Source organism: Stegodyphus dumicola, chromosome 1 (assembly GCF_044657685.1).
Source record: "Stegodyphus dumicola isolate Sdum_Otavi_A_Nest chromosome 1, ASM4465768v1".
In the NCBI taxonomy this organism is placed as follows: domain Eukaryota; kingdom Metazoa; phylum Arthropoda; class Arachnida; order Araneae; family Eresidae; genus Stegodyphus; species Stegodyphus dumicola.
Window position 1 is genome coordinate 185,494,425 of NC_140768.1, and position 16,353 is coordinate 185,510,777.

General features: G+C 32.4%; 1 protein-coding gene across 2 annotated transcripts in view; it reads right to left on the reverse strand.

Annotated features, from left to right (window-relative positions):
- The window catches only part of Ns3 (nucleostemin 3), a 74,194-nt gene that overhangs the window by 13,894 nt on the left and 43,947 nt on the right, over nt 1-16,353 (reverse strand). For both annotated transcript variants that reach the window (XM_085823725.1, XM_085823722.1), the window contains exons 10-12: nt 7,827-7,970; nt 3,209-3,332; nt 1,723-1,904 (exon numbers count right to left, since the gene is read on the reverse strand). In XM_085823725.1, the coding sequence (XP_085679851.1) occupies nt 1,723-1,904; nt 3,209-3,332; nt 7,827-7,970 (450 nt within the window). The remainder of the gene's footprint in view (nt 1-1,722; nt 1,905-3,208; nt 3,333-7,826; nt 7,971-16,353) is intronic.

Genomic DNA, 16,353 nt, shown 5'->3' on the forward strand with positions numbered 1-16,353 from the left:
AGCTTCTTTTCTGACAACACTTGTCTTCACATTGCTGTCCCTGAAATCAAGTTTAATCACCAGCATTTCATTTAATCACAGCTATTCCTTTTACTGCAAATGAATTTCAGAAATTTGAGAAATGTCACAATGGCATAAAATGTTGAGGATGAAACTATCACATTTTCTGATTACTGAATTGGATATAAATCTTCTGATTTCCAAATTGCCAATAATGAACATTTCACAGTAAATCATCCATAACATTTCACTGAGACCACTAAATGCCATATCTGTTATGCAAAATGGTGCAATAAATGCCAAAAAGGGACTGCCCATCAACGTTTAGACTCTTATTTAATTGGACTCATAAAGCATCGTACGTATTCCAAAGATAAAATGTTCCTAACTAGTCCAAATGCCATTTTTAATTTTATGCCTCTTGTTCAGTCTGATTCTTTTTAGTGTATTTAATTAATTTTATTTTAAAATTAAGTTTTGTATATTTTATTTAATCATTTCAGATGCAATAAATATAACTACTGTTTTCATCTATTTGTTTTTTCATCATATTTCTCCTTGATGAAACCACCAGAAATCGAGGAAGAAGATTACCAACAGAAATTTAATAAAAAAGTTAAGAAGAGTTGGGGGCGGGGGAACAACAAACTTTGGGTGAATGCATCTAGTATGAAGCCAACAGTGTATGGAAACGAAAAGCCAAAATATGCCAACAGGCTACAGAAAATGCACCATGCACATTTAATGGAAAAGTACCAATTTTTTTTTTACCACAAGTGAAACTATATACATATTTTTTTTTTTTTTTCTAAATAGATAACAATTTACTAAATTCTAAATAGATAGCAATTTCAAGCAATTTGCTTATGTTCAGCACACTTTTTATTTATTTTATTTACAGCATGATTACTGTGTTTCACAATTTAAGTGACACTGAAAATGCATGACATTAAAGAAGGGTGCATGGGCATAATTGTTTCCAACTTAAAAAAGAGCCCGATAAACACATCAAAAGGCTTTAATAAACTTTTGCCAGTTTACTACAAATTATTAAATGGTTAGATTAGATCAAAACTTTGCTAAATGAACTATATTCTGCATTATAATAAGCATCTGCTTACATTTCAATTGTTTTACAGCAAATTTTAAAATGAAACTAAAAGAAAATGATGTAGCACTAAAAATAAATCTACAAAAAAAAAAAAAAAAAAAAAAAAACACTGATAGTATTAAGAGCATTTATAAAAAATTATTCTGTCATGTGTTTCTAAATGAAGATTTAGCACTAAAAATAAATCTATGAAAATACACTGATAGTAGCATTTATAAAACAATTATTCTGTCAAGTATTTCCAAATGAAGCAGAATAGTTGGAAATAGAATTTGAATCTAATAAAGAATATATCAGAGGCTATAGAAAAACATAAGGTCTAAAGTAAATTAATTTTTTTAATAAAAAATCATGTCTTATAACAGCATATCAAATGTTATACTTTTTATGACAGCATATTAAATGCTCATATAAAAAATACTTTGTTAAGTGTTCCAAACAAGGTAAGATCCTGGAACTGCTATTTCAATCCAACAGAGAATATTTCGGAGATTATGAAAGAAAAGCATGTCTCATGTATGTTACAATCATTTTATGAAGAAATTTTGCAAACCTTTAGGTAGACTATAATATTTATTCCAATTTAACTATAAAATTTCTTTTAAATTTACTTTTGCTGTATTTTGCACAGACTTCACAGGTCGAACATCAGGGAATTTATGATAATCCTCTTGTTTTATTCCAGGTGGTGCATAACAATACAGAATTTTTCCATCAATAAAATCCTTCAATATATGACGAGCAGAAAGTGCATTATTTGGCAGTCCTCTTTGAGTCATATATCCTCTGTTATCTAATGGGAGAAGATAGAACATTAAAACAAAATCATTTAAAATATTATTTGTAGATAACAATTACAATGATTACCATAAACTCATTTCATTTTTATTTAAAAATATGCTCTAGCAAAGATTTTCTCTGCTGACAAGAAAACTAAGCAAAAGCAACTCACAGGCCAATGAAAAAGAATAAAAGAATGTCATGCGAAACAAAATGAAAACCAGCATATATGATTAAACTATATTTTTGTTCAGATTTATGATGATAAATAGTAATTTCTTAATAAATACATCATCAGCTCCCTTAATAAATACATCATCAGCTCCAATATGAGATGAGAATCCCAGATGATAAAAGAAATAATATATAGTTTGCAGGGGAAAAAAAAACCATAGTGTGCCATTTGTTGTTATTAATGCAAACTGCCTAATGCTAACCTTCATGTGGCATACACACTTCTGAATTCTAATTCTGAAGTTCTAAGTAGTTCTTGATATTTACTGAGATACTGTTGTAATTTCATTAGAGAATGCATTCAGATGTGTACGTGAGAGAATGTGGAAGATGTGTCAAAATTCTGAAATATATGATGAAATTATATTTTTCAGCATGACACAGCAATACATTGGAGATGATGATGATGTTTGAAAAGGAAGCTACTGGTTTATTTCCTTAAATGCTGACTTCAGACATGCACTTCCAATTACAGTAGAATTTTATGAAAAGTTTCAATCTTTTGAAAAAGCAGAGTTTCATAAAAATAAAATAAATCTTTTAAATGCACCCTGAGGGACAAATATTTTAATGTTTTTTACTGTAATGCAATGTTGTTTAGTTAAAAAAAAATTTAATATTTGGAAATATTAGAATAAATTTACTGAATTGGATTATTTTTTCATGCTTATTAATGACTTAAATCCAAAAGTTAAGACAACAGCTTCTTTTAACGGTTACTGGCTCCATATCAAAAGTGCATCAATATCCTTCACTGAATATGCAGTCGGTCCTAGCATTTTTGAAACCATTACTTGATGAATTTTTCCACATAAAAATGTGAAATTTTTATTTTTTTATTATACAGAATACAGTCAGCATTTAATTAATTAGAATTGTTCACTGTAGAAATCAACATAAAAAGTTAGATCTTCATTCACAGAACTTTTTCTCTAAATGAAAATCATTTGTAAGTGAATTGAAGTTAAAAAAATTTTTGTTAATAGGATAAAGCATCACTATAAAAATGACTGTATCTGGCTGAGTTGAAATTTTAATCTCTTCCAAAGAGATAAAGAAAGGAGGAATATAATAAGTACTTACATCCATAGGCATCTAAAAATTCTTCAGCTGTGGGTTGACTATTGATATCTTTACCTTCAGCAGGAGAAGGCAGCATTACAGAATATGTAGACTCAAGAATATTCCGTGGGATTAAATTAGTAACTTAATCTATGATTAAGAATAATACATACAGAAATACACTAAACATGAAGGAAAGCAATGCATCTTGTTATGCAATACTGAATCAAATTATTGAACTCTGAAAAATCTTTAACTCTTAATTAGTCATGTTTAACAGTTATGCAAATATTCAAGTAGTACACTGAACGCTAATTGTTTTTAACTCTAAAAAGTAGGTAGTTTCAGTGAAATTAAATCATACTGACATAAATATTTGCATATTTTTCATGCACTGAAAAAATACAATATCTAGGATAAACTATTTTTTAAAATATATGGATAAAGGAAAAAGTAGTCAAAAGTCGTTAATCCGGCCTCATCGGGACTTCGGCGATTCCGGATTATCAATTTTTCTGGATTATAGATCATCAGTTTAAATCTGGTAAGATGGCATGCAGAAGTAATAAAATTAAAAATATGAAACCATAATTTATGAAATAAAGAACAATTATGATCTAAAGGGTATCAAAATTAAAAAAAAAAAAAAAAGCTTAATACAGTCAAAAGTCGTTAATTCGGACACCCATAATCCGGAATGATCTATAATCCGGGCCTCAAAGCTAAAATCTTTCTGCGCATGTGCCACGTTGACACATGTGCATAGGCGTTTACGCGGGCGCGTAAAACCTTTACAACTGCGCATATGCGTGTGAGCAAGCGCAGAATACGTTTTCGCGTGCGCGATTTTTGTATAACGGACGGTATAAGCTAAAATTATCTAATTATCTATTTCAGTTAATGTTGATGATTGCGTTGTTCCTTAATCTTCGAATTGTATCCGGCTTATTATTTTTTGCAGACTGTAAGAGCAATTTTATAAAAGTAAACTTGAACTTTCGATTATGTCAAATAGAATTTCCGATGCTGGAGCTCCCAAAGGATCTACAAAACGAAAGTATGTTTCGATGTACATCAAACAAAAATTGGAATTGCTGCAAAAAATGGATAAAGACATGAAGAAGGTGACAGAGAGGTTAGTGAAAACGAAAAATTTCGATTGACAAGTTAGTCGGTATTTTCGGCACAGCAATTACGGGACTTGAACAGCGGAACTTTGTAACTAAACAAGAAATTATGTCTGTTTATAGAATTAAAGACAAAATATTATCACATAAAACGAAGCAACTTAAACAACTTATGTCTTATGTCAACTTAAACATTAAAAGAAATGTTTAATAAAGTAAACAAATAAATATTAAGCTTTTTTTTTTTTCTTTGTAAATTTTGATACCCTTTAGATCATAACTGTTCTTTATTTCAAAAATTACGGTTTCATATTCTTAATTTTAGAATTTCTGCATGCCATCTTACGAGATTTAAACTGATGATCTATAATGCGAAAAAATCGATAATCCGGAATCGCCGAAGTCCCGACGAGTCCGTATTAACGACTTTTGACTGTATTTATTTGTTTACTTATTGACGAGTGGTCGAAGATAACCATATAATACAGTCAAAAGTCGTTAATCCGGACTCGTCAGGACTTCGGTGATTCCGGATTATCGATTTTTCCGGTTTATAGATCATCAATTTAAATCTGGTAAGATGGCATGCAGAAATTATAAAATTAAAAATATGAAACCGTAATTTATGAAATAAAGAACAATTATGAGCTAAAGGGTATCAAAATTTACAAAAAGAAAAAGCTTATTATTTATTTGTTTACTTTATTAAACATTTCTTTTAATGTAAGTTGCTTAGGTTACTTCATTTTTTATGTGATAATACTTTCTCTTTAATTCTATAAATAGACATAATTTCTTGTTCAGTTACAAAGTTCCGCTGTTCAAATCCTATAATTGCTGTGTCGAGAATACCGACTAATTTGTCAATCGAAATTTTTTGTTTTCAATAACCTCTGTGTAACTTTCTTCGCTATTGGAAGCGAATTATAATGACGAGGAATTTGATTTAAATCATATCAAAGACGGAGTACATTGAGATGAAATACTACATTTAGTAAGGAATTATAAGCCAAATAAAATAAAAATATCTGCCCTGAAGAAAAGGATAGTGCTGACAGATCAACTTCCAATTCATTGCGCGGCGTCCCCCCCCAGAGCAGCATGAAATTGATAAACAGATTTCGGAATGGTTAGATAAAGGATATGCCTTTATCCATTTTTTGCAGCAATTCCACTTTCTGTTTAATGGACTTTGAAACATACTTTCGCTTTGTAGATCCTTTACATATTAGTAAATATATATCGGAAATTCTATTTGACATAATCGAAAGTTCAAGCTTACTTTCATAAAATTGCTCTAACAGTCTGCAAAAAATAATAAGCCGGATCCAATTCGAAGATTAAGGAACCACACAATCTGCAACATTAACTGAATTAGATAATTTTAGCTTAGCTTATATCATCCGTTATACATTAAACGCGCATTTGTAAACGTATTTTGCGCATGCGCACACACATATTTGCAGCCGTAAAGGTCTTACGCGCATGCATCAACGCGACGCATGCGCAGAAAGTTTGTAGCTTTGAGGTCCGTATTATAGATCATTCGGGATTATGGGTGTCTGAATTAACGACTTTTGACTGTACTATATATTTAAGTTTAAAAAACTATAAGTTATAAAATATTCTAGGTACTGGTTCACAGTGATTTTAATTATAAATGGCTATAAATTTATATATGCTATTGTCTACATAAGTATTTCATAATATTTACAGTATAAAGATATTAGGAGGAGTTAAGTAAAAATTCTAATTGAACTAACATTACCTCAATGGAATCTAATCAGTCTTCAGTAAAGTGGTGTATTGACTACTGTACCACAAAATAGATCACAGGAGGAGTATATTTAATTATTTATATTCTTCACTACCATTTAAAGGGTTGCACAATGTTATCCTCAATCACTTTCAGTTCAGGTGATATTCTGGAAATATGAGGATTGCAGTGAGAATTTCTAGAAAAGCTAATCACAGCTTTACTGGAATCAAACCTATGTCTAAAAGAAATTTAACCTAGGTCTGAACCATAAGAACATGGAAGAATTCTTTTAATTTTTTATAAAAGGGCTATGTTCAGCCCATAGAGAAATTCATTAAGTTCTTAAAAAAATTCTAATTTCATTTAATGTTTTATGTGGTCACATATGCTTAGCTCTGGAGTATCATGATACAAAAAACGTGAATGCCATGGTGCATATTGCTAAGGTACAGCAGAAATATTCCAAATACAATTATAAGTGATATAACCAAATGTCACATGCAGGCACAAACTAAACATAACAAAGCAAGTCCATCTCATTTGGAAATGCCCACCAGTGACCGAGTAGTAAAATTGCTGAACATTGGTAGTTCAGACCTGGGTTCGATTCAAGGCAAAATTTGGTGTGGTATAATTTTAAAGTGTAAGATAAGTTTTAATGAAAGAAACAACTTCTTATCTCTTTTGAGCCCACCAGAGACCAGCAGTCGCTAAACACTGGTAGTTCGGTTCGAGGTTCGAATTCCATGAACTAGCTGGCTGCATGGGCATTTTGGTGGTTTTCTCCATGTGTATATGAGCCAGTTTACCTTAGAATGTTCTCCACAAAGGCATCCTTTCCCTTAGGCAGCGAGCCTTAGTGTGCCATAATCTACCAAACTCATTTTAAAACATTTTCAGGTATGTTATCAAGTTCAAAGAATATGGTCAGCACACAAATTCCCCCCTCCCAAAAAAAAAAAACACCTTTACTCACCAAAAAAAAATTGGATAAAAGACATGATGAGTTGATGTAGCCAAACATGACAAGTTTTGCTGTATTTTTTTTTTTCCCCCGAATAAATCAAGATAGACTCTTCATAAGTATTTGTTAAGTAAGTTCACTGCATCAAGTTGATAACAATGCATAAATTTTTCAAACACACTTCACACATAATAAAAATAGCACTTTATGAAAGTACATAATACCTCCTCTCAATTAAGTAAAACATTTGATCTACATCCAGTTCACATGAAAAGTAATTCAGAAACAATTCCACTTGCTTTAGATACTTTGGTTGTTTACAACAAAGGACAGGATATTCTATGTAAGCCTACAAGATCATTCAAAAGTAAAATGGCTTCTATTTATATTACATATGGAAAGAACTCGGAGGTGGATTTTTGAGTCAAAATGACAAGGTGCTTTTATAAATTATAAAAATAGTAAACATGCCCTATGTTAAGATGAGAGGCCCTTAAGAGAACAGAGAAGTAGGTACCTCACTTCATAAATTTGCTTCTGGAATGAGCCATGAAAACCCTATGATATCAGCCAGTTTGATTGCTCGAACATATCAGATTACCACTATTTAAACTATCATGTCAAGCATAAGTTTAACACAGTAAAATTAACATTTCATGAAATTTTTTAGAATAAAAGTAAATATTGCCCTAAACAAAATAATAATACATTCACAGAAAATAATATATTTAGCACAGGTTTCTTTGATTAAATAATATTTAAGATTCTGAACCAAAAATAAAAGGATATCAGTGATATTGGTTCAACCCAATGGCTCAATTCATCTACAGGTAGTATACCATTAACAACCATTTCAGCTTTGGTAGACACAAAATTTGGAAATACTAAACCAGGACAATCACACAGGCAAAGGTCTTTATCTACAAAAAGTGTCTAAATACCAATAAATAAATAAATAAAATAAAAAAAAGAAAACAGAAAGACATACAAATTCATTATATTTATGAAAATAAAATGTACAGGACTTTTTGAAAAATGCATACACTACAAATAAGAAAACATGTATTTGAAACAAACAAACAAAAACATAATTATTACAAGGACAGTAATTTTACTTTAGTGCAAATTTATGTGATTAGTTTCACATATTTGATGATATTTTTTTAACATTTTAAAAATATTAATTTCTAAAAAAGTCAAATAAAATCACACATTTGAGTTTATTTTCAAAGTGACAAAATCACTATCTGATTTAGATTAGCACCAAAAAACAGTTTTAATGCTGAAAGAAGCTTTTCTCTAAACTAAAAAACATGCTACTTAAATGAAGATCGTGTATGTGTGCACAAAGTCTTCTTGAATGGAAATCCTGAAATCTTATAATATATTAATGGCATTACTAGAATCTGACTGGTTCATAAATTGCAGGCACTAAGCCAAAAACATGAAACTGCATCTTTTACATTTACACCTATTTTCTATTTATTTTAAGTGTTTTACGTCATGCTAAAAGAAACAGATGGGTAAAAGATATGAAAATTATTGAACAGAAATTGTAACTCAAATTTTTCTCAACCAAGAGCATACCAGATATTTTCATGCATTTTTCTTAACCTGTTCCTGGGATTTATAATTTTCCCCTTAATATAGATTAGGATGTATAACACCCACTCAATTTATAATTCTGCTTCTTCCTGTTAAAATAGGAAACTAAATAAGATAAAAAAATTGGTTCGTGTACCCCATGGGAAAAGGTTAAAATAGTAGCATTACAGATTCATGGATGTGGAACAATGCCAATGAAATATAAGTTTTTATTTTAAAAAAAGTAGTATATAACATTTACAATTACATGATAGTTATCTGTGTTAATATTTCATTTTTATTTTTATTAATTTATTTTATGAAATGGTAGAGCAAATCCAGTATTCTTAATATAAGTATTTTGAATCAGCTTGACGAATTTTTACAAGCTTACAACAGAACAATGACTTGAAATGCGTTCAAAGCTATTGATAAAGACAAGAAAAGTCTTTTAAAAAGCCTCCATTTGCCTTTCTAATGTTTCTAATGTTAAAAAAAAAAAAAAAAAAAAAAAAAAAAAAAAAAAAAAAACTTATTTCTTTCCTATGAAACTAGTGGAAAGTTTTTTTTTTTTTTTTTTTTTGTAAAACTCACTTTTCATTTAGCATTTTTCTTTAAGTTAGAGAACTCATTGGCTAACATTTGATTCTATGTTCATTGGAATGTAGAAGCTGTATTTTTTCCTGCTTCCTAAATTTACTGACATGAACAACCGATAATGATTAATTCTTTTTGGTGTTTTTTCAGAAGGTCTGTCACACCTTTCTGATAGCCAGTCATAAAAAGTAGTTAATCTGTACAGAAAGGAATACAATTTGATATAGGAATATTTCATTTACTAAATTCATTAATAATCAGCATTAAATACACAGAAATTAGGAAGATACTAAACAGTATTTTTTATTTTATCTTTTATCTCATTAAAAGCATTTTATTGAAAATGGCCGAAGAATTTAGTTTAGCTCAGGAATACTTCTTTGCAACAACTGAATCAGAAAACTTTCCTAAACAAAAGGCAAACCTGATCTGTGGCACTGTAATATTATATATGTCAAATAAAAAACTCTGTGAAAGGCATTTTATGCTAGGTTTAAAATCAGGATATTTTAAGCGACAAAAAATTCTGCTCGCATTCCGATTTTTGTCTAGACTTTCAACATCTGATTTATGTTTTTTCGTATCAGATATTTTACAACATTACTTTTTTCACCACGAAATGTTATAAAATCACTTTCACGTATGTTGCAGAATAATAAGTATTTTCATTGCACGAGTTTTTCAAAGAAACTCATGCTTGCATGCCATTCCAAATTGCTGGCAGTATTTCCTTTTACTTATTTTATCAAACCAATTTTATGGATAAAAGATGCATTTAAGCATGTCAAAGCTGTTGATCTTTTTCAGATGGGCACAATGTGCTGTTCATAGATTAATCCAGATTAGCCCTGGAATCAGATGATAAGCATGTAAGGATCTGTAAAGAACAAATCATACAAAATCAGGCCAGAACATGAATCAGACATCACACATTCAGAGGTGGAATCATCAAGGTGTAGGCTGGGATTTCAGTGGGATACTGCTTTCAGCTGCATATCTTTAAAACACATCTGTGACAGCTGTGTGGTTTTGGAATGAAATTTACCAAGTTATTAAGTTTATTTTGGAGTAGGAAACATGGAAAATGCCCTTGGCCTGATTCGAATTCGGAATCTCCCAACTGCTAGCAAGCATCCTTCCAATTACACTATGAAGGCATGCAGTAAGGAGAGAGAAAATATATTAAATCTCTTTTGTCTCAGACAAACACACTGTCATCACTACTACAATTTCACTTGCTGTCTTTCTGCTAAGCACATGGTACACAGAGTTGGTTACAGGCAGAGGCAACACAAACCTATGCTTAGAGCCAGTTAAGTTGTTTGATCACTACATAAAAAGTATAATTTGCTTTGAATATCAATATATTTAAATTATATAAAGTGTCAGCTGCAGTAATCATCTAAAGTGCTAAAATTACTAGATTCAGGTACATATGCATACTATTTACTTTACACAAGTCATATACTTGTAATTCTTGTCGAATTTAATTTTCGAAGTGAAAGTTTTGGTCAAAAAATTGTAAACAAATTTTTCTCCATATACATTAATGATAACTGCATTTTTGTTTTGGAATTTCCATTGTTACTTATGCTTTAAAAGATACCTTTTGGTGAGTAACACCATTTGACTTTGTCAATGCCTTTTAATCACCGAATGCTGAAAACCAATTTTAGATTTTTCTGCTTGCATATCAAATACATATGTTAATATTATTTTAATCTACTGCAATTTTATCTACCATAATAAATGTTAGCACCTTACAACAGCATTAAAGGACTCATTGGCATATGATTTCATTTGAACAAATTACAACAAACATTTTTAGTTCACCTACAATTATCAATGCTTCTTTCTTAATGTACAACTCAGTTTCAAGAGAATTACTGCATACTCAAACATTCAGCAGTATCCAATAACTTTGAAAAAATTAAATGGCTTTACTTTAATACTAGAACCACGAAGCGGGTCAATTTGACTCAAACCGATGTTTAATTTGTAACCACACGAAAAGTATTAATTGAAAAAATTCCTTTTATAACTTTTATTAATTTAAGGTAAACGGTAACTTATTGAATTTGTGTGTGTATAATTATGGCAAAGCCTTGAGGGCTATCTGCCTAAGGGGAGGGATGCCTTCGTGGAGGACTTTCTAAGGGAAACTGGCTCGTATACACATTACACATGGGGAAAACCACGAAAACGCCCATGCAGCCAGCCCGTTCGTGGGATTCGAACCTCGGATCGAACTACCAGTGTTCAGCGACTTTACCGCTCGGCCGCTGGTGTGCCCTTATTGAATTTGAAAATTCATCACATAAATATATTTCTGATTATTAACACTTATACCTAGAACCGCGAAGCGGGTCAGTATGACTCGTAGGAAATGTTTATGTGTATATGACGAAAAAAAACAGATGCATTTTCTCGTAACTGTAAAGTATACCTGCATCACCCTCAAATTACTCAAATGGACTGCACCAGGAGAGGAATACTGCAGGTTTTTGGTTAAGGGTCGAAACGCAAACTGCATTCGAATGCAGTGGAAAATGGTAATGAATATTTCGAAAGATTTTTTTTTTAAAGTTGATTTTATTCTATATTTAGTATAAGGTTTGATAAGATGTCAGGATGTCGTTCAGAACTGTTTAACACTGTTCAGGAAGCTTTGGAATCTTTATAACAATTATCTGAAAATGATGATAATGATGAGAGTGTTTCGATTTTGAGTAGCGAGGATGAATACCTGCCTACTAATGAAGAAAATTTGAATTCAGATGAAGAAAATGAAAGTGATGATAACCCTGGAAGTGCCCTAACAATCGCTTGACCTTCTTTTCAGAATAATAATAATAATAATTTGTCTGATAAAAAAGAAAAAGAGAAAAATTCTAAGAAAAGATGCATGCAAAAACAAAGGCAGAAATGTCACTAACTTTTTCACAACATTGAAGCTTGCAGAGGCACTTAAATCCAAAAACACAAGCCTTATAGGAACTGTAAAAGGCTCAAGAAGAGAAATGCCAGTCTCTGTAAAAATGCCAAAATCCAAATTGCATGCAACTACAGTACTAAGACATAAAGACATCAGTTTGTTTATCAAGGGAAAAAAGATAAATACGTTTTGTTGCATCCAACTGTAGAAATTATAGATAGTCCCAAAAAATTATCCGATACAATTTGATATGTTACGTAAGGCGTTACGTTCGAACAATGGCTAGCTCAGAAGGGATTCGTAAGTCATCTACCCGATGAATTAACAGCTATCTTGTCATAAATGGAGTACTTCATTTAAACTTAAGCAAAGAGCTTTATTTACACATAAAGACAAGTTAAAAGAATATAAAATATTTATCTAGCTACAATATCTATCTAGCCACATCATGCAAACATCGTTCTTAGCTAACTAAACCGGAACTGTTCGTTTTCCTCTGGCGTCCCATGACGTCAGTCTCTATCTGGCTTTTGATTCGTTGGCTTAGTGATGCCATTCCCAACATCCTCCCCCCTTTGAGTTGCTGGATAGCTACTCAAAACATTTAAGTCTATCAAGTTCAGTCTTAGTGGCATCTTAACAGTTCTACCAGCTCGTGTCTTTATAGTCTTAGAACTGTCACATACATCGGAAACATCAGTGGGGTCCGGAGATCGGGGTGACCCAGAAATTTCTGAATGATGAGAGGTACTCATGTCGTCTCCACAATGAGAATCTGAAGACTTTACAGCAGATTGATGTTTTTGAGGATCACTTGGATGACATGAACCTGACAAATCATCATCTTGGATTTCTAGGGGAAACACTCGTTGTATCGGACGTACTAAATTGTTAGTTTGTGTTCTTAATCTAACTGTTCTCACTTTACCGTCCTTTCCTGGTATCAGTTCCGTAACCCTGGCTAAAGGCCAATTCAATCTCTTTTTGATATCATCTCCTATCAACACAACGTCATTCACTCGAATATTTGGAAAGTGTGAATTTTGCTGTCGTTTCTGAATAAGTAGTCCTAAATATTCCTTTCGAAAACGTACTCGGAGATCTTCCATTAATTTTGCACGAAATCTGATTCTTTTCCTGAGATGATTGGTGTCTACTGTGTCTATATCAGTTACATCTAAATTGGATCTATCGGTCAGAAACATGGCAGGTGTAAGTGAAACTAAGTCTTCTGTATCTTCGGATAAATATGTCAAGGGTCGCGAATTTACTACCCTTTCACATTCGCACATAACTGTTTCCAGTTCTTCATAGGTAAGAACAGCTCTGCCCAATGTTCTCCTAAGAAGTTCTTTGACTACTCGAACAAGTCTTTCCCACCATCCGCCCCACCAGGCAGCAGTGGGGGGAATGAATTTCCATTCGACCTTCTGTATTTCTGTTTGTCGAGTTATTTTACTCCAATCAATTTCTAAAAAATTATTATAAGCTCCCCTAAAGTTTGTACCGTTGTCTGTATAAACCACTCTAGGTCTTCCTCTTCTAGCAACAAAACGTCTAAATGATAACAAAAAAGCATCAGTAGAAAGCGATGTTATTAACTCTAAATGAATTGCTCTATAAAGAGCACACGTGTAGAGAACCATCCATACTTTGTCCCCACGTTTTACAAATAGGGGACCTGCTAAGTCAATACCAACTACTTCGAAAGCTGCAGCATTTTCCACTCTATCAGCAGGTAAGGAAACTGGTTCAGTGATGAGAGATTTAGTTTTGTATCGTCGACATTTAATACAGTCCTTCAGAACACTACGTATCGCTCTTCTTCCTCTTGTAATCCAGTACTTTTCACGCAATATGCTTAGTAATATCTGGGTTCCAGCATGACAGTTTTCTCGGTGAAAATATTCAATCAGTCTTTGAGTAAAGATACATTTATCAGGAAGAAGAATAGGTGAAATGAAGAAAGGCTTATCTATGCGTTCAGTAATTCGAGTTTTAACTCTGATGATTCCGTTCACATCTTTGAAAACACACAAGTTCCGAAAAGAGGTTTCATTAGGAAAAAATCGAGCTTGCACATTACGAATATGCAGAATTTCAGCATTTTCAATCTCCTGCGTTAGAATTTCTCCCCCCCGTCTAGTATCATGATGCGATCTTACATTACTGATAAATCTCAATATCCATGCAACCATTCTAACTATTGAATGGAAATTTGAGAATTTAATGGCATACCACGGGACTCTCTCTTCTGACAAATTAATATTACATAACCTAACCTTTCTCCTTTCAAGTGTTTCCGTTATCAATATTTCGGTGTCAGGCCAGTTGTCTCTTGCTTGCAACAACCATGCCGGGCCTTTCCACCAGCAGGATTCTAACAATTTCTTAGGGGAACACCCTCGCGAAATCAGATCAGCGGGATTCATTTTCCCTGGCACATGTCGCCATTCAGTATTAGGAAACAGATTATTTATTTCTTTTACCCTGTTAGAGACAAAAACTGTCCAATCACCACGTTCTTTTAACCAGTATAAAGCTACCCTAGAGTCGCTCCAAAATATTGTTTTAATCTCATGGGCATTTAAAGCCTGCTTCACTGAATATGCCAACCTGGCACCAATGCAGCAAGCCATTAACTCTAACCTAGGGATCGTTACTTTCTTCAAAGGTGCAACTCTGGTTTTTGCTCTAACAAAGTAAATTTTTACCCCTTGAGAGGTTCTCGTTCTAAAAAAAATACAGGTGGCATATGCCTCTTTGCACGCGTCTACGAAAACATGCATCTCAGTGGAATCATTTATTTCAACATAACGTGAGATTTCGATATCTCTTAATGCATCTATTTCTCTAAACCATCTTTTAAAAGACATTTGAATACTATCTGGTAAGGGAGTATCCCACTTTAGATTTAAATTCCACGTTTCCTGCAGTAAAAGCTTAGGTGGTAAGATTGCAGGACTTAACAGACCTATTGGATCATATATTTTGTGAACTGTAGCTAAAATGATTCTCTTAGTAAAATTTTGATCTTCACTTACAAGATTAAAGTTTAAATTACACTTAAGAGTGTCCTTATCAAGATCCCACAAAATTCCCAATACTTTCGTGACACCAGTACTATTAGAAACATACTTACATTTTACATTACTCTCCCAGTTTCTTAAATTAAAGCAACCCCGTGACAAAATATCTTTTGCATTTACAATAAAATCTTCCTGCTCCTCAATATTTGCAACACCAGAAACACAATTATCTACGCAAAAAGAATGTTTCAGTTTTTGTGCTATAGCATCAAATTCAGATGGTACATTATCTAATAAATGTGTAATTGAGGCTGCTAATAAAAATGGACTCGACTTTAACCCAAATACTACTCTGCGATGTCGGTAAACAATCTGTTCACTCTCGGACGGATAAAAAAACCGCAAGAAATCTCTATGTTGAGGGGCTATACTTAACATCAGAAATGCTTTCTCAATATCTGAAGATAATCCTATTGGATGAATTCGAAACCTATAAAGTATCTCTGGAATTATTTCTAGTAAGTTCGGACCCTTATACAAAAGGTCATTCAAAGAGCATTTACCACTTTCTCGGGCTGACGCGTCAAAGACAGGTCTGATTTTTGTAGTGGTACTGTCCTTAATTACTGGCCGATGAGGTAAAAAATGTCCCGTCTCAATATTATCAGTTACCTTTTCAATTATATTCAATTTTTCCCATTCCCGGAAAATCGTAGTATATTCTTCTAAAAATGCTTTATCTTGTGCTCGCTGGCACATCCTTTTATGCCGCTTCCAAGTTAAATCTTTATTTGTCGGCAAATCGGCCACATCAGATTTAAAAGGTAAACAAAGTTCATATCTACCGTCTGAAAGAATTTTCACATTATTTTTAAACTCTTCCAAAACTCTACAATGTTCTAAATTCTTTTTATTATTTTTAATGGGATCTGAAATACCTATGGATTCTAAAGACCACAAATCTTTTATCGAATAATTACTAACATACAACGAAATTGCATTCAAAACAGTGTCATCATTGCTATCTCCAAATGACTCATGTTTCCCAGTTAACACATGTCCTAAACAAGTGTCAATCAAAAATAACCGACTCCAACCGAACAGATTTATTAGTAAATAAACCGCCCACAATATCTGCTCCCAAAAGCAGACCGATCTCACGATCAGAAGA